The sequence below is a fragment of the Lissotriton vulgaris genome, chromosome 5 (genome assembly GCF_964263255.1).
Source record: "Lissotriton vulgaris chromosome 5, aLisVul1.2, whole genome shotgun sequence".
In the NCBI taxonomy this organism is placed as follows: domain Eukaryota; kingdom Metazoa; phylum Chordata; class Amphibia; order Caudata; family Salamandridae; genus Lissotriton; species Lissotriton vulgaris.
This window is the reverse complement of record NC_141693.1, coordinates 350,157,296-350,176,663: the sequence shown is the minus strand read 5'-3', so window position 1 is coordinate 350,176,663 and position 19,368 is coordinate 350,157,296. Positions and strand designations below refer to the sequence as shown.

The 19,368-nt window shown below is 43.8% G+C and overlaps 1 protein-coding gene across 3 annotated transcripts in view; it reads right to left on the bottom strand.

Moving 5' to 3' along the window:
• TMEM269 (transmembrane protein 269) overlaps positions 1 to 18,346 on the bottom strand; it is a 146,699-nt gene extending 128,353 nt beyond the window's left edge. For all 3 annotated transcript variants that reach the window (XM_086921615.1, XM_086921614.1, XM_086921613.1), the window contains exons 1-2: positions 18,165 to 18,346; positions 4,542 to 4,605 (exon numbers count right to left, since the gene is read on the bottom strand). Coding sequence is in view for 1 of the 3 variants with exons in the window: in XM_086921613.1 (XP_086777739.1) it covers positions 4,542 to 4,566 (25 nt within the window). In the remaining 2 variants the exon portion in view is untranslated. The remainder of the gene's footprint in view (positions 1 to 4,541; positions 4,606 to 18,164) is intronic.
• Between the last annotated feature and the right edge of the window lie 1,022 nt (positions 18,347 to 19,368).

Genomic DNA, 19,368 nt, shown 5'->3' with positions numbered 1-19,368 from the left:
GATCCGACTGCATTAATAGTTGGAGTAATATTTTTCAGCTTAGTCTTGGCTACCGGACTACAGAAACACATCATAACAATGATTTACTAGAGAAATTACAAGGAAGTGGCTTTTAGGCTCATGAAACTGAAAGCATGCTCCTGGGTCTTGGATAGTTCCTGGAGTGGACTGCATTAATCTTCATTATATTGGCTATTTATCAAAGAACTTATCCTACGAGTCTTGAAGACTGGAGCGCAAATGTGCAATACCTGGGTTCTAGAGAATGGCAAGAAGTTATTTGTGCACGGTTACACCTAGATGTTCTGGTAACCCCTACCACCAACCGTCATCGTATACCTAAAAGACCAACTTTTGATGACCTATACAGATTGGATTGTGGAAGTTCACAATATTTAGACATCACAAATTGTTAGACGGAGGCTCACATCAGAACTACAGTATCCCTCCAGCTGATATTTAAATAGTAATAAAGGATGTATCGTGGACAGGTAGCATATCTTAGGTCTAATAAAGGATCTTGGATTGTCTCTGGCTTCCTAAAGATGCATGGCCATTTTTTCGACATAGCCATATCCTCCATAACCATAGACAATTTACTTTGTACACCTTATTTGTAGGGGATTTTAGCCAATTGAGCATATTGTGGCACAGTCTTCTTGTCACAACGCTTGTATCACTTCTTAAACTAACAGTATCCCTTCTCCCTACCTCCAGACAAATTCTATGTTAGTTTAACTAACTAAATCTGATGCCCTGTGCTTGCTGTGCCATGTGCTTGAAGGTGCACATCAAGTCATTCTGGTACATATTCTGCCAAAAGGCACAACGGTATTTGCAATCTCCATTTGAGAGATTTAGCATTGAGGCAGTCATGCACTGCCTCTTTTCAATAAAACTACTCGCTCCGATACCCCGATGAGGAAAAAATACATTACTTTTGGTTCATGTTCCCAATTTCTGGTAGAGCAAATTTTCATTATACTGGATTGTGCTGCTCTTACTTGCTTTTTCTTCATTAGATTTACTCTGTGACCATCTTTTAGCAGAGAAGGTACAAAAGGGTAATAGAGTGCTTAGCACACTTTCCAGAGAACCGTATCTATGCACAAAAGAATCCTTAAAATCATATTTAGGGCATATTGGATTTAATGTGTACTCCTCTCTCTGCAATGGAGGGCTTCCACCAAATTTGAAGTGTCATGAAGTGTAAATAAATTCCAAATGGCAACTGAGCTCACTGCAATTCTAATGCCCACAATTACGAGTTGCAGTAACCCCATTACTCACCAACCAACACCCACCTCCTTCGGAAACCAGACTTCGGATTATCACCCAACAGAACCATGGTATCTTCAGACCTGACAACTTCGAGATGGGGAAACACCCGACTCCGAATTCACACACACACTTATAAAAATAAAAAAAACAGCTTTTCGTGACAACATGCACTTCTATACCATTGTGTCCGTTTCATTCATTGAAACAAATAGAAACGTATTGAATTGATTACGACCTCGGAGTTTGATAATATAACCAGGAAAGACTAGTAGGTGCACTATGTTCCAGAAGTGGGGAAATAACTCCTTGGTTAACTCCGGAGTTATTGCATTTTACTATGTAGTTTTGATTACCTTGACTTTAGGCTTATTTGAACTTCAGGCAATCTACCTGCAAGTATCAATTGTATACACAATAATGTTTTTGCTACAGGTCAGTGGACAACATACAATGAACCAACAATGAAGCATGTTGCTTATTCCTACCATTGCTGTAAGTTGACGGTCCGAAGGTCCAAAATGGGCTTCAACCCTTTGTTCTTCAGAATCAGAAAGTAGTGGGAATAAAACCACTGCCTACTTCTGAAACCAGGACCCTCTATAGCACCCTTCACATGGATAGCTGTAACTTTCTTTTGGAGTAAAGTTAAATGATTCTCCGCCATCTGTTCTTGAAGTGGAGGAATAGGTGGAGGAAAAGATAGAAAAAGCAGAGAAAAGCCCTCCTGATTGGCCTGCAAGACCTACTTGTCCGATGTTATGACCTACAGTGGAGGAGATGATGATAGATTCTACCTCCAACTGGAGTAGCATGGTCTTGCAGAGTCAGAATATGAGTGCTTGGAGGCTACGGCTGCAAAGGGCTGGGCGGGAGACGACTGCGAGCTTACATTCCGGTGTCAGAACAAGCAGAGTCCACGTCCTTGCACAACTTGGGAAGTCTGCGTGGGGAAAGTGGCTGGGAATACGGATGGCCCGTCTGGAAACCTTTTCAGTTGCTACGAAAGGGGCGAAAGCTAGACTGGCCATGTGGTGTTACTGAGAGGCCCAAGGATCTGGCCGTAGCACGAGTGTCCTTGAAACGCTCCAAGGCAGTCTGTCTGCCTTCTCACCGAAGAAGCAAGATCTGTCAAAGGGCATACCCATTAAATTAGCCTGGAAGCCAGGTTTTCTTAGCTAGGCATGGCGCTGTGCGGCCACTGTCAACGAAACCGCTCTGCCCAGCGAGTCAGTTTTGTCAAGGCCCCACCTAATGGTGAATTCTGCTGCATCTCTCCCGTACTTCACTACCTGGAAGAGTACAGCCTGGGCCTCTTATAGGACCCGTGGCAATACTTGCGTAACCGTTTCTGAAAGGAAGTGGGAGAAACACCCCAATAACCGTTTCTGAAAGGAAGTGGGAGAAACACTCCAATAAGCATGCAGTATTCATCAACCGCAATGCCAGGTGGGCAGAAGAAAAAATCTTTAAGTGTTTCCAGCCTCTTGGATTTCCCCATGAGAAGTCGAAGCCTGCACCAAGCTCTTTTAGGGGTAGGGTGTTGGCTGAGGAACTTTGGGTCGCCTGGAGTCGGGCTATGGCAGCATGCAATTGTCCTGTTAACAGGAGCCCCTGTGCTAGACTTGGACCACGTGCATAGGAGGACACCAGTAAGTTCCTCATTAAAGGGAAATAGGGGTTCAAGTTGGAAGCCACAGGCTAAAGCACTTTAGTCAGAAGATTTGTCTTGACCTGCACAGAGGGCAACTCCAGTCCAGGGACCTCAGCTGCCCCCTTAACCACCATGACATAAGAAGCCCCCCTCCTGCGTAGCCACAGTTGGCAGAGAGCATGCCAGTTTCTGGGGATGTGTCCAGTCCACTGGCCTCTGTAAGTTCTTCATACCAGTCCATCTGCTCTAAAGACACATCCTGGTGTTTTAAAAGGGTCTGTAGATTCCTCCCAGTTCCCTCCCATGCCATAATAGTGCTGAAAATGACCAGGCACTAACATAGAACCTCTGGGTTCGACCAGCGCTGGGGTCGGCGTTGAGTGACGCAGAGTCATTGGGGATAAGGATGGGGCTGGCCCCGCCAGCAGCACCACCTTCAGGTCCTAAGACCGGGAAGGTCACGTAAGCACGATGAGTGTCATCCCAGATCAGATCAGTGAGGCCCCACCGGCGCCATAGCCGACGCCGTCAAATCCGACAGCGCCCCTTCCGACACGAAGGCTCACCAAGCGGGGGTCAGTCCGGCTCACAGAAACGGAGGGAGGTTCTGAGTCGACCCTGTATACAGATCCTCAGAACCATGCCTAGAGCATCAGTGTTCCATACCATGTTAAATCAACAGAAGATAGTCACGGTGTAGATTAAGTTTTCTTTAAATTATTTTTCTTGTGCCTCTTACAAGTGCCCCGAAGACCTCGAGTGGGAGGAAGAGGACTTAAGGCTCAGGGAGCGGCCCAGCGACCTATTCTTCAATCGACACTGGGATTTCTGCGGAGTCTTGCTGGCCGGTGTCGACTGCCAGGCTACATGGAGCTTCGTAGCACGCTCCCGAAGGCCTTAAGAGCCATGGCCCAACAGTCTGAGCACAACTTGGAGTCGTGGTCATGCTTGAGACACCAAAGACATACTAGGTGGGGGTCGGTTACCGACATGGTGCAGTGTCAGGTGCCACACAATTAACACCCTGTCTTTCTAGAAGACATCCCTCGACACACCAAAGGCTTTGGTCGACAAAAAGTCATAACCGGCGTGAACATCACGCTGAGCCGAATGGAGAAACCCGACAGCGTGCACAAGGGGTACTGCTCAAGCAAAAATTTCCAGATCCAGCCGGACGCCTGGAGAATTCAAAGGCAAGGAATCTGTAGCTATAAGTCTCTATTAGATGCATGTTGCTTATTCCTACCAATTGCTGAGAGCTGCTGGGATGTATTAAGGTTCCATTGGCTTAGTGAAGTCAAAACTAGCCAACATTGCTGCCAGCTGATATACAATGACAAAATAAACAAGAAACTTTAAAGGTAGAGGAACTGTATGTGAGCGAGACAGACAAAACAATAGTATGAGGGAAGGATAGAAAAGGAATTTGGTTTACATCTGCAGTTTTTTCACCATACAACATAACTAATACTGATACTGATAAATTTGCATCCTTGCATGCAAAGGTGAAGCCATTGCATTTTTACTTTTTGGGTTATTTAGTTCAACCTTTTTCAACTTAAAGTATAAACATGCAGAAAGCAGGTTGAAGTCTAGAGTCAATACTCACTCGAAGGAGGCAGCAACATCAACATTGTGGCTGAAATGTGGCAGTACTCTTCAACCAGAGATGACTAAAAATAAAAGTGAATAAACGTTAAAGGATTTTCCATAGAAAAATATTTCTCAAACTAAACAATCAAGTAGGGTGACCACCTCACTTCACATCACATAATTACCGGCGGCCGTTCTGAACTTCTCAACTACAAAGCATTGATTTCAGTAGAGTTAGTTTAATGGAAGCATAACAAGGCTACAATTAAAAAAAACAATGCATTAGGTTATCACAAAAGTGCAGGACGATTGTAAACACAGGTGGTCACCCTGGTCCTTTAACAACCAAGCTAAAGCACCAAATACCTACAATTGTTTTTTGTTTCACTCCATTTATTTCTCTCGTTTTTAAATTATGTAGGTCACACATTGTGTAGCAACTTCTATTATTACTATGCAGATACCTTGTGACCATCAACCAAAAAAGCTGGGGGGAAAATATGGTGCGTTTTACTCGAGTATAATGGAAATAAGTGGAAAAGAATCCAATATTGACGATAAAGTCAAAAACTAAATATTATGTCACATGTGCATCTCTAGTATACTTAAGTATTGGTAACTTGAAAATGCTTGATTCGAAAACAGGTCATTTTGTATAGGGAGCAAGCTGAAATATTCAAATTACCTGCAGGTAAATCAATCACTTTATCCCACTGCTTACATATTGAGATACTAATGTGGTCCTGACAATGAATGGGGATGGAATTTCACCATGCAAACTTTATCAGCTCAGGATCAGTTGTAAACCCCAAGACGCTTATATGTTGTCAAGCTGGAGGAATATATATATATATATATATATATATATATATATATATATATATATATATATATATATATTAGCGCTCCAAAACTCCCAGGAAATAACTCCAAAAGGAAAGTAGCACACGCAGGGGAGGTTTCCACAGATGATTTATTGAGGAAACCAAACAGCAACGACGCGTTTCGCCTTGGGGCTTCGTCAAGTTGTGCAGAGAGCCGAGGCGTGCGTCGGATTTAAAAAGACACCTGGTGAGTACATGAAACAAAGGTAGGACTATGCAGTACATTACATTCATGGTCGCCATGTTAGAATGGTGATGAAATTGAGGTAAACAAATGTGAAAGATTCACGACGTGATCGTCACGAATACCATTATGCAGCAAAACCAAATAAATGTACACAATTAAAAGCCTGTGTATCAGGCCCTATAATATCGAGTTATCGAACGATAGCCATACCTTCTTTAGAAAGAAAGAATTCAGCCCATGATGGGCAACGTGACACCTCTACAAACTTTGCAAAATACACATGTACATCATAAATAGGCAAAGTCAACAAAATGACGCATGTGGCGAAAATACACCAGAATTCAAGCGCCTCAACCTTCATGACAGAGGATCAAATTGCATATGTGGTATGTGAGTTGAAGTGGAGTAATGTCACGTTTTTATAACGCCCTGGATGGGCAACAATCAATGTCTCAAGTATATACCATGGAGTCAGTTTCACAATATCTTACGGTAAAACCATTAAAAACAATTTAGATACGAAAAGGCACAGTAAAAGAAGAATCAAAGAAAATGAGGAATTGCAGCGATATATGAGCTAACAGTCACAAGAAATCATACAGTTACCCTAAGTGGACTGCTAGTTCTTCGTGCATGTTGAGGCCATTCGGGTACTTGCTCTGTAAGTCTATAATATACCTGGATTCAAGTCGTCTAAGTTTAAGTAGACGATCCCCACCTCTAATGCTAAATGGCACACTGTCAATGCAAGTATAAGATAACAGGTCCCTGTTACTTTTATGCATTTTGGCAAAATGCCTGGCTACCGGATAGGCCTCATCCTTCTTAGCAATGGCCCGCATGTGTTCTAACACACGCAACTTCACTGCATTAGTAGTGCTGCCAATATATTTTAGGCCGCAAGGGCATGTCAAACAGTAAATGGCGTAGGGCGTGGAACAGGTTAAAAATTTGCTGATTCTTTTCGGAATGGTAACACCCGGTATCTTATAAGTAAGCGTCCGCTTACTATATTTACAAGCCTTGCAGCGGCCACAAGGATAAAAGCCATTTAGGACAGGTAACTTAGGTGTTATTTCAGGAGCAGAGTAGTGACTCGAGACTAGGTGATCTCGTAGGGACCTAGCTTTTCTAAACGTGATAAGGGGATTAGTGGGTAAATCCGGTTTGATAACGCTGTCTGACAGTAAGATATTCCAATTTTTTCTTAGAATTTGTTTGATCTGCCCAGCATTATTAGAGAAAGTGGTAATGAGTCGGAAGCTCCCGTTGCAAGATCTATTTTTCTTCTTGGTCTTCAGAAGCTCTTTCCGTTTCATTTTCTTAACTCTCTCGTAAGCTTTATGAAGCACCTTATCACCATAACCCCTTACTCGAAATCTCAACATACTGGCAAGGGCTGCTTTTTCAAAATCATCATCATTGGAGTTGTTTCTCCGTAATCTTAGTAGTTCCCCATAGGGGATACTATCCACTAATTGGCGGGGGTGACTGCTGGTAGCAAATAGCGTGGAATTACCCGCTGTCTCTTTCCTAAATAGTTTCGTCTGTATAGAACCCTGACTGTCAATATAGACAGTAAGGTCCAAATAATTCACAGAAGTTTGACTAATAGTACCTGAGAACTTAAGGTTGATATCATTATCATTGAGGGCCTCTACGAAGTTGTTGGCAATATCCACAGGACAGTCAAGAATGATAAACAAATCGTCAATATAACGATACCATCTGACGATTTTACTGTCCCATTCGGGGTGTAGCTCACTCCAGGCACCCTGCTCCTCCCACCACCCCACGAAAAGATTCGCGAAGCTGGGGGCGGAGCAGGCGCCCATAGCGACTCCAGCCATTTGTCTATACAGTTGCTTGCCAAACAAAAATATATTGTTGTAGAGACTGAACCTCATAAATTCCTCCAACATCTTATTGTGCTCGTAAAATTTCACTGTGCGTTTTTCCAAAAAGCTAGACATAGCTGTTAGACCATCACCATGTGCAATACATGTGTACAGACTGGTGATGTCAAGTACCAGCATACAATAAGTGTTCTTCCAGGCAATTTCATCAATACAATTTAGAAAATGTTTGGTGTCTCTAAGGTAGGATTTAAGGGACATCACCAAAGGGGACAAAAAAGAGTCAACATAAATGGAAAGGTTTTCAGTTAAACTTCCATTTGAGGCCACTATGGGCCTGCCCGGAGGATTTACCAAATCTTTATCTTTACTACAAAGCATTGATTTCAGTAGAGTTAGTTTAATGGAAGCATAACAAGGCTACAATTAAAAAAAACAATGCATTAGGTTATCACAAAAGTGCAGGACGATTGTAAACACAGGTGGTCACCCTGGTCCTTTAACAACCAAGCTAAAGCACCAAATACCTACAATTGTTTTTTGTTTCACTCCATTTATTTCTCTCGTTTTTAAATTATGTAGGTCACACATTGTGTAGCAACTTCTATTATTACTATGCAGATACCTTGTGACCATCAACCAAAAAAGCTGGGGGGAAAATATGGTGCGTTTTACTCGAGTATAATGGAAATAAGTGGAAAAGAATCCAATATTGACGATAAAGTCAAAAACTAAATATTATGTCACATGTGCATCTCTAGTATACTTAAGTATTGGTAACTTGAAAATGCTTGATTCGAAAACAGGTCATTTTGTATAGGGAGCAAGCTGAAATATTCAAATTACCTGCAGGTAAATCAATCACTTTATCCCACTGCTTACATATTGAGATACTAATGTGGTCCTGACAATGAATGGGGATGGAATTTCACCATGCAAACTTTATCAGCTCAGGATCAGTTGTAAACCCCAAGACGCTTATATGTTGTCAAGCTGGAGGAATATATATATATATATATATATATATATATATATATATATATATATATATATATATATATATATATATATATAATCATTCTTCCTGTGGCCTGGCTTTTTACAAACAATACAATAAGGTTTCTTTCTAGGGAAAGCAGGATTTTAGGAGCCCCCCCCCCCCCCCCCCCCCCCCCCCAAGGAGGACTTTTGGGGACCATCAGAGGACTTCTCTTTGGATTTATCCCCACTTTCTCTTGGGTCTTAGACGTATCTTTCTTCTGGTCACCATCACCTGGGTGCTACTGCTTAATCCTGGTTCTGACCCATTTAGATGCCTTCTTTTCCAATTCTTGGGGGAAAAGTCAGATCTGAGTCCACCAGGTACTGGTGCAAAAGCTGTTTTTGACAATTAAGAATCTGCTCCCTCATAATCAAATTGTACAATCCTAAATAGTCATGCTCTTTGCTGCCAAGCAAACATACTTCCAGAGCATTTGTAGCACTATCCAAAAAGTCTACCTAATCCCGAGTCTGTGTTCTGGATGTCTCTGAACTTAATCATGTACTGTTCAGTGGTTAAGCCAAACCCATCAATGAGAGCACTCTTCAAGATTGAATAGTTGTCAGCATCCTCTTCTCTGACAGTGAGGAGAATATCTCTACCTTTGTCAGCAAAGGAGAGCCACAAGATAGCTGCCCATTGCTCTTGAGGGAGCCTCTGAACTTTACAGGCCCACTGTAAAGCAGGTATCCATTTATGGATGTCAGCCCCAACATGGTGGGGGATAATCTAGCTCAGGTTCCTATTATCAAAGGACTGTTCCTTAACTCTACGGACACTGGCGCTGCTACCATGGGACTCTAGTTCCAAATTTTTTCTAGCTCTCTGGACTTCTAGTGACTCCTTATCAAGGGCCAACGGCTCTAGCCCAAGCCTAGCTTTCTCTAGCTCAAGAAGTTGGTTCTCCCTATCACAGGGGTGTGGAATTTATTAATGTATCTACTTGTCCATGGGGCAGGTTGCTTCATAAATCTACTTGTCCTGTAACAAAATCCACTTGTCCCTTTGGTGCCATTTTGTGCGGCGACAAATGATGGTAGCAATCTCATTATATAAGAGCTCTTATATAGCCTCTCTGATTATGCCAGGGCTCATATAGTAGTGTTTGAATACTAGCAATCCCTTTATTTTGCTACGTTTTCACAGATCTACATACTGGGACTGAAGGTAGGGGTAAACAATAGTTCCAGGGTTGGAATGTCCTTTTGAGTTTGTGCAAACCTACTAACTTGCATTTTTTAAGGGGTTTTAACAACTCTTCCCTAATCTTTTCTAATACTGAGAAATGTTGGAAATTTACTCCTGACAATGGCAGATGTAAACCTTCTTCCGGAGTTGGGAAAAAAATGGTTGGAGGGAAAATAAACTAGCAAACACTCAGGTTTTCGCATGAGCAAATCTACACATGCACATTTGCTCATGCTAAAATGCAGTTCACAAATATTTTCTAGGAGTACTATTTCTTTCCCTGCTGCTGTAAATTCTAATTAATTCACGAAAGCCATATAGCTGCCCTTAATGCAAGGAAATATACCAAGGGTGCACTTTTGAGATTCTTTAAAAATTGGGCCGCTATTTTTGGTCTTGCGTTAACCATGACAGTTTGTGTTTATTAAAACTCTCTCTTTTTCGCCTGGCTTCACGGTGAGTGACAGCATTCGGCTCTTTCACAAGGAGCATAGCGGCACACAAAGTAGTTTTGTCGAGTGCCAGTAACTGATGTGGCAGTGAGTGCTTTTTTGAGACCAAAAACAATTTTTGCTTTGGCCAATGCTTGTTATAATGGTGAGGGTCCGGCAGCTCTCACAATTATAAGGTTTTACGAGAACCATGGCAAAACAAGTCACACATTGCCAAAACTAAAAAGCTGACCACCATTTCAGACCTACTGGCTTCGCCAATGCTTGTTTATTTTTGTTTCCCAAAATCGTATTGAAACTGGTTACACTGATTTTCTACTGAATATTTTGGGGAAATACTAGCATGCATCAACACATTTTACTAAATGATGCTGCAAAGAAATGGGAACTGAAATTTTACAGTAGTTTGGCAAAAAAATGTTTTTCCTACTTTCATTTTTTAGGAACATTACATACTAAAAGCAAATAATCGTTCATCTTGCTTTCAAGCTTCTGCAAATATTTCGATCTAATGAGAGAGCATTCTGGGAGCATTATGCATAGCCTCATATTGCTAAACTTTGAAACCGAGTGTCCACATTTTTATACTGGAACCTCTGTCAGTAGTGCAGTCAGAACTTACATCTACTGAAAGCGCTCAGCCTAATAATAAAGGCTCTCAATTAATGAACCATAAATACAAGTTTGAACAGCGTTAACCTGCACACAAATATTAACTTAACTGCAGGTAGTGCCCTTCCCTGATCCTTAATGTGGTACTGCAAACTGGTAGCCAAAGGGTTTGTGCTGCAGGGTGTTGGGCCTGCTTGTCCAAAGGACAAAATGCACATTAAAACTTGTTGCCCTTGACCCCGAACAATATGTCCTGGGCGTTGGGCTATAGGAATTCCACATCCCTGTACTATCAAAAGAGTGGTCTCTCTTGCTAGATACAGAGGTCCTTGCAGACTGTCCGGAGTGATTTGACTCTGCAGAGGGAGATCTGGAGAGTAAAGAGAGGGCGCTTATGGCCTCTTCCATTCTCCTCTTGAAGATCCGAGTTAACCAGGTGGGAACCAATAGGTTCTCCCTGGTCAAGGTTAGAGTCTATCTAGGCCATAAAAGGTGTCCCCTCCTGACCTCTCTTCATTCCCTGTCCCACCCACTCTGTCCTGTTCATCTGACCCAGGAAACTTCCTTAGGTCATCTGATAGTAACACCTCTGCCAGGCGTTGAGTGTTGGCACTTCTCCGTATCTTTAACTTTCTAGAGGCACACAGGGCTTTCAATTTTTGGAATGAAAGCTCACTGGCATCTTCTTTAGTAGATTTACTAAGTGTGGTAATGTGTTGCACCTACCTTACCTAATGGGAACTAAACTCTGAGGATGGAGAAAGGGTGTGCTAGACCCTTGACTTACCCAACCCTAAGTTCAGTAGAAATTACTTATTCTAAGCTAGTATTATATGCACCTAGTACTAGAGAGTTAATCAATAAATGGCTTTATCTGGTTAAACATTGCAGGCTTGAATCCCAATCGCGATTCAGAAAAGGGGGTGGTGATGAACAGAGTGTCTGAATTAAGCAGACCACTCTTACCCAGTCCAAAGATCAGGGCTTGATCCATCACCGTTATTTATCTCACTGCACCATCCCAGCTCAGAACCTGGCTATATGCAAATCAGTCTGTCCCTGGCCCAGTGCATCATGGGAACAGGACAGACTAAACTACCAAGCCAATTCTTCACCAGAAAGGAGACAAGCTACCGGGGACCGGTTTCTGGCATTTCAGCCGTCTTCGGCCCGGCTTGCTTGAATCCTGATGGTGCAGTGAGAAAGGGACTCATGTCTGAGTATACCCTGCCACACCTATAGTGGCCAAAAACGATTCAGAAAAGGGGGTGGTGATGAACAGAGTGTCTGAATTAAGCAGACCACTCTTACCCAGTCCAAAGATCAGGGCTTGATCCATCACCGTTATTTATCTCACTGCACCATCCCAGCTCAGAACCTGGCTATATGCAAATCAGTCTGTCCCTGGCCCAGTGCATCATGGGAACAGGGCACACTAAACTACCAAGCCAATTCTTCACCAGAAAGGAGACAATAGCTGCAGATCAATGTGAGAAGTTGGCCTGGTATATGCTGTCCACTAATATAAATTGGCACCTTGTACTAGTACAAACAACCCTTATGGTGATTTACGAGGTCAAAGATAAGTGGAAGCTGTGGAGAGCAGCCTTCAGGCTTAATCTTAAAGGAATGTTAAGCAGCTTGTTTTACCAGAATGCAACCTTACAGTATTGGTTAAATGAAAAGAGAACCACAGTAGTTATAAAAATGTGTATTTATTAATATAACACTATCAAGTACGACACAGTATCTCCTACACGGAGATAATCACAATATTATAGCACAGAAATTACAGTAATGGCACTAATAAACAGTGGGCCCCGGGGGAGGGGGGTACCAAACCATATACTAAAATAGTGGTATAAGAACCACGACGAGTCAAGACAGTGTTGAGAGGTTGTAGAATTGCTGGGACCCCAAGGAACCACCCAAGGTAAGTGGGGACCCCATGGAGGACGGGTGCAGTGTGGGAACACGACTGCGTGCTCCGTGCAATTCTATGGGTACGTCGTGGTTGGAGTTTAAGGACTCTTCCCAGTGGAATCCCAAGAAAAACAGTGGAAGTTAGGAGATTGTAGAGCCACCCAATCCGTGGATACCGAGGTGCCAGAGTAACCTATCCCAGGGAAGCCGGGTGCATAGGTCTGAAGTGGCGTCGGAAACCACTGTTGAACCGAATGGAGGAATTCGAAGAAGAACCGCTGCTAGAAAGAAGGAAAGTGTCAGTTGGAATTCAAAGGTGGATTCTTGTCAAAGATTACCTGATAGCAGAGAGGACAGATCCTGGGTAACTCAGGTAGATGAATGCCTACCGAAGTCGGGTGCTTTAGGCGAGTTCTTGGCTCTGCAGTTACGGAGACCAGGAGACATTAAGGACGACCAGGAGCCTGATACGAGCTGTCTCACGAAGAATGTTGAGTGCTGAGGGGTCGGTGTCCGGTGGAAGCACCAACAAGCTTTGGCAACAGCAACACTCGCAGAAGGTCAAGGATGTACGGTTCGGACTAGCAATGGCCATGAAACTCACCACAGCAAGGTGTGTCAGGGGAGGCCTGGAACAATCAGGGGAGCCCAAAAAAAAAAAAGCAGAGTTGACCCTCAAGCCAGAGGTACAGGAGTCACAAGAGGACCTCAGCCGTTTTCACCAAACAGCAGCCCACGGAGCACTCGGTGCGAGGGGGCTGGAGTTTTTGGTAGGAAATGGTTCCAGACATTTGGGCTACTGAGCCCAATGCACTTGTTCAGGAAACACCAACAAGCATATGTACTTGCAAATGTACGCAGTGCACAGGGGTTCGGGTATTGCGGCCCCCACGAGGGATTCTGACCTCAAACTTGTTGAGGGGGCAGCTTGGACCTCGAGAGATGTAGAAACCCACCTCCTGTGTTGCTGAAGCCTACGGAGTCCGTAGGAGCTCAGGGTCAGCAGTGTTGCGGTGCCTGCGAATTAAGGGAAGTGACTCCTTCACTTCAAGTGAGATATCTTCGGTTGTCCTTGATGCTCCACTGGTCCTGCACAGATCCGGTATGGTGCACGGCCACAGACCATGCTTCAGATTGAGAGGGAGACAAAGTCGGGTCCAAACGAAGTCCAGAGTTCCTAGATGGTCAAAGTTCAGTGGTTTGTGATTCAGAATCTTGTCCACGTCGAATCTAAGGTCCTAAAGCCAGGTAAGCCCTTTTGAACCCACGGGAGAGGGTTGGACAGATTATGGGGACCCTCTCAGGGGAGGATCAGGACAGTGGGGAGGTTACTCTTATGTCCAGTTTTGTGCCAGAGCAGGAGCCAACGGTTCCTAGGACTGGTTTGAACTGGACTATGCACAGGGACACCACCAAATGTACCTCTCATGCCGACTTTTGGTCGGTGGCAATCACACCCATTCAGCCATAATACACTAAATACTGTCTGGGAGGGGGTCACAACTCCCTGGGACAGGATGCCTATTGTTCTGCCTTTCCCTCCTGGAGCTTGGCTCAGCAGCAGGAGGGCAGAAATGTGTTTCTGGTTGGCAGCAATCATTTTGTGCTGTCCGGGACTAGAAGGCTGGTACACGGGGGCCTCTGGAGTACCTATGCCTTAGGTATATGGGTACCATATACCAGGGACTGATAAGGGTACCCCAGTATCCATTCTGGAGTGTACCTAAGCACATAACATAACAATTTAAGGAGAAATCAGATAGACTGGGGTCCTGATTAGCAGGATCCTAGTCGAAAACGAGCTTAGCACCAGGCAAAAAGTGAGAGTACACATGCAGAAGGATCCTACCTTCCTACACGCTCTCTCAAGGGAATTTTTAGGGTGGGTAGGGATATTTGGGAGGAAATTGTATTTTAGGGTGAGTAGAGGTATTTGTGTGGCAAGGATGTTCTTATAGGGTGGGTAAGGGTATTTAGGTGGCAATTGTGTTTTAGGGTGCAAGGCTGGTAGTGGTATTTGTGTGGCAAGAGGAGTCTTAGGGTAGGATGGGGCATTTGGGTGGCAATGATCTTATAGGATGGGTAAGGGTATTTTGGTGGCAATGGTGTTATAGGGTTTCGGGTGAGTAGTGGCATTTGTGTGGCAAGGGCATTTTAAGGGTTTAAAGTAGGTTTGGGTATTTGGGTGGCAGTGGTATTTTTAGGACGACTTAGGTGGCAGTGGTATTTTTAGGACGGTTAGGTGTATTTGGGAGGCAAATGTATTTTTCTGGTAGGTTAGGGGTATTTGAGTGGCAAATGTATTTTTAAGGTTTAGAGTAGGTACTGGTGTTTGGGTAGCATGGGTATTTTTAGGGTTTAGTTGAGTAAGGGTATTTAAGGGTTGTAAAGGGGGTAGGGGTACTTGGGTGTTAAGGGTTTAAGGTGGGTATGGGTATTTGGGTGGCAAGGGTGTTTTTAGGGTTTAGGTTGGGTAGGGGTACCTGGGTGGCAAGGATATTTTTATGGTGGGTAAGTGTATTTGGGTGGCAGGGGTGTTTTAGGGTGCAAGGTGGGTAGTGGTATTTGTGTGACAAGGGAAGTTTTAGGGTGGGATGGGCCATTTGGGTGGCAATGATGTTCTTATATGGTGGGTAATGGTATTTAGGTGACAATTGTGTTATAGGGCTCAGGGTGAGTAGTGGTATTTGTGTGGCAAGGGCATTTTTAGGGTTTAGGGTAGGTATGTCTATTTGGGTGGCAGTGGTATTTTTAGGACGGCTAGGTATATTTGGGTGGCAAATGTATTTTTCGGGTAGGTAGGGGTATTTGAGTGGCAAGGGTATTTTTAAGGTTTAGGGTAGGTATGGGTGTTGGGTAGAAAGGGTATTGTAGGGTTTAGTTGAGTAAGGGTATTTAAGGGTTGTGTAGGGGTACTTGGGTGGCAAGGTTATTAAGGGTTAAAGGTGGGTAGGGGTATGTGGGTGGCAAGGGTGTTTTTAGGATTTAGGTTGGGTAGAGTTACCTGGGTGGCTAGGGTATTTTTATGGTGGGTTAGGGTATTTGGGTGGCAAGGGTCAATTAAGTAATATATATATATTTTTAGGCTTTATAGTTACCTGCAAAATACACTTGAGTTGTAAAGGCAGGCTTGGTAAACTTTTTCGTGGTAAAGACATGTGTTGTACAGATTAATGCGTTATGTCATGCGTGGCTGTCACACAACTATCTGAAGATACTAACAATGTGTAGCCCCCAATTTCAAATTCCTTCCAATTAACAGAAGGATGTAAAAATGTGCTTTACATTATTTAATTTTCACGGAGGACCGAGGGGGTGAAACAAATAGGTACAAATTGAAGTGGATTTAAGAATTTAAGAGGCAGCCTCTTCGGAACAAGCTAGTTCAGAATTGAATAAGCCCGAGTAGGAGCAGGCCCTGTTTGGTCTATTCTTAGCCGATCTCCAAGTAGCGCTAGAGTCTTATGTCATTCTCTCCCAAGACTGGAACGAGAACAGTGTTGCATCTACTATTGGCAGACAATTGGGTTCCCAAATTGGACTGCGGTTAAACATAATGTCCCATTAACACACTACCTCAAAAAATATATCCAGTTGGTCGTTGTTACTACAATTAGCTAGCTTGTTGCTAACATCCATTTGGGGAAAGGCGAGCTACTACTGCCTATGGGAGAACCCCCGTTACGTAAAACGAAGTAGGGTAAAATGTTTTTGTGATTTTTGAGATCTAGTAACCTTCAAAAATGGAGGTAACGTCAGAAAGAACTTTTGATCCATTTAAAAGTTGAACAAGCCTCAGCATGTTTTGCCCCGACATACTAATTCGAAGTGTAAATGAAAAGCATTTAAACTCTCACGACGTCAATAATTCGCTCTAAACAAAATGTCATTTTGCTGATCTTTAAGCTTTAGAAAGGGCTAGGATTAATTGCAACAGAAAAAAAAATCACTGAAACTAAAATGACTTGAAAGCTGCTGTGAGGTTCGGCAGTATACATTTCAACATTGTAAATTACAGGCTATATTCTTAATTTATATCATGAGTGCAGAGAGAAGCCTTTTTGCACATTTGTCGAAGTATTAGCAGCTTTTGAAGTACACAATGCATTTAACAAAATAAAAATTCGTGTCCACGAATATGGAACACTTAATAATTAATTTGGTATGTGCAAGACAATTTTTCGTCCAAACGCGACAAGGCGGAACGCTTTTCATCCTCCTTTTAGCGGCGTTGCTTTCAGCCTCCATTCCCGTAACGTAATGTACGGCATAAACGAGACACCTTAATCTCTCTAGTCGAGTGTTCCCGTCGGTCACTTGAGCAAAGAGGGTAGCGGACTGCGTCTACTAGTCGTTCGTGATACCCATAGGTACTTAGTAAGCGGCCTGATCTTAATAGACGATCGAAGAGCGAGTCTCAATGACATAGTTAAATGGACCATGCAGCAGGGTACGCCGCAGTCTGCTCCAGTATTTGCAGGTACACGGGCTTGCAAGCTTGAACGGAAGGATGCACGGCTGAGTGGAGCACATACGTTACATGACGCACATTTCATATCTTGCACGCCACGGGCTGTAGCTACACCTGTTGCATTACTGCCCATGCTGTGTTGCAGTGGCAAGATTAGGTCTGGTTCGAGAGATGTATCCGATTATGGATTCAGCGGCCAAGATACCAGCTCGACGGGATTGGACACCACTAGCCCGGTAGGATATCAAGGACGTTTGCTGATTTATTAAGTAAACCGTTGTTCGAAACTAATCTATCTAGAGAAGAGAAGTAATCCCCACATCCTCGCTTGTGCCCCGCCTGCATGTCGTTCTTCTGGTAGAACGCAAGTGCCAGGAGGCGAGCTGCTGCTGCTGCTCTCTGGTATCGCCCTGCCTGCCCCCACCCTCTGTACTGAGTCAGTGCCAGCATCCTGGGCAACAGAACAAGCTGTACCGTCCCACGCCACCACAAAAGGCTCTCACAACAGCGCACCTGGGAGGGGCGTGCGGTGGCACTGGTACGTGGGCGATGCCCTAGCTTTGTTCGCCCATTGCCGTTAAATCAAGGCAGACAATTTCGCAGTAAGAAGATAGCGACAGCCGTACTTGTGATGGGAGCGGGCATCAATCACCTTTGTGGTGCCAAGCTAGCCGCACACGGCTTTGGATGGCTTGGCACACACCTTTTTTTTAATCAATCATTAACCCTCGAAGGACCTAGTCCCCACTTCACACAGTCCAGTATATGATCGTCCGTATGCCCCATAAACCCCGCCTGGTCAGATTAAAGTTGTTCCCCTTCTCTACCCTTGTGGGTGTAAAGCTGTACAGTTAATGATGAACTAAAACGTCCCTCCACCCTGTCACAAGTACTGAAAAAAAACAGTCAACCATGACTTGTCCCCATCCACCCCGACACCCCTCGAAATTATCACCCAATTAACAGCGCCTCCTTTATGCGATGGAGGGGCGAGGAAGCGGTTTTGTGCCACTCGATGACTTACCTGTACGAACAGCACCACAAGCGTCGAGTTCTTTAAAACAAAAACTATTCACTATAATGTGGATGGTTCTTTATGTTCAACACGTGCAGGAGGGGTCTTCTAGTTGCACTGAAGGATCGCGGTCGCTCCTCGAAATAACAATTTCAGGAAAACCAACAGCGCTTCGACTACACTCGCTCTGCGCGGCCCCTCCTGTTTCCCTCCTTTTTATTATGAAGCGTCAGCCCCGCCCACGTCCAGTATCACACTGCGCACTCAAGTTCCCCGGGAAAATTCCACAGGAAGTGACAACACAGTTTCTAGACATTTCTATCAAACAGTCATTCCGTTCTCTCACTAGTGCTTGAACAGGGTGAACGTGCGTCTCAAGCCTCGTTCTCGCGCGCTCTTTTTATTGGCCTGTAAAACCCTATGTTGCAGAACAGCGTTGGCGCTGGCTGGATCATTGCTGCGATGTGGTTTCAGTGGTGTCTCTTGCGACGGTATCATTTAAGTGGAAATCTTATCTGTGAGTTCCGTTTGCATCTGCAGGCTGAACTGTACTTTCTTGTTATGTGTTTCTCAAAATGGAAACGAGTTCTACTTTATCCTGGACTTCGTTTAATGTGTTTTCAAAGTTAGTGGCGTTAGGGTTGAATATGTAATTGCTAGAGTCGATGTATGGTGCTTTTCTACATGTCTTTGAATTTGCAGTGTCAATTTCCGACTTTGAAAAATGTTTTTTTCAGTAGTTTATTTTTGTTCACCACCATAGCTCTCCCCAAATACTGATTCTTGGAGCCTAACAGCCAGAACCTCTTAACGAATGTCAGATTATATATATATATATATATATATATATATATATATATATATATATATCAATATAATGTATGCAGGTGGTTCACTTACTGCTTTCTTCAATTGCCAGTGATCAAGGGCGGTGGTTACGCCCGAAACGCGTTTGGCTCCGTATTTTGCTGGGAGTATTTGATGGACTATACCCTTGGATTAAATGGTGAAACTCATCTTGTGTGGCTTCTTCATTTTGGGCAAATCTGGTGTTTTTTGTGTAGCGGCCTGCCGAGCCGCGAAGAAGCCCCACCGCGCACTGAGCGGGTCTGCAGTGACGGAAACAAAGAGACACTGCAGGAAGGATGAGTCCGATCCAAGGATGCTAATGGAGTCTGCCCGATTACTCCTGACATGCCCACTGGGGTAAGAT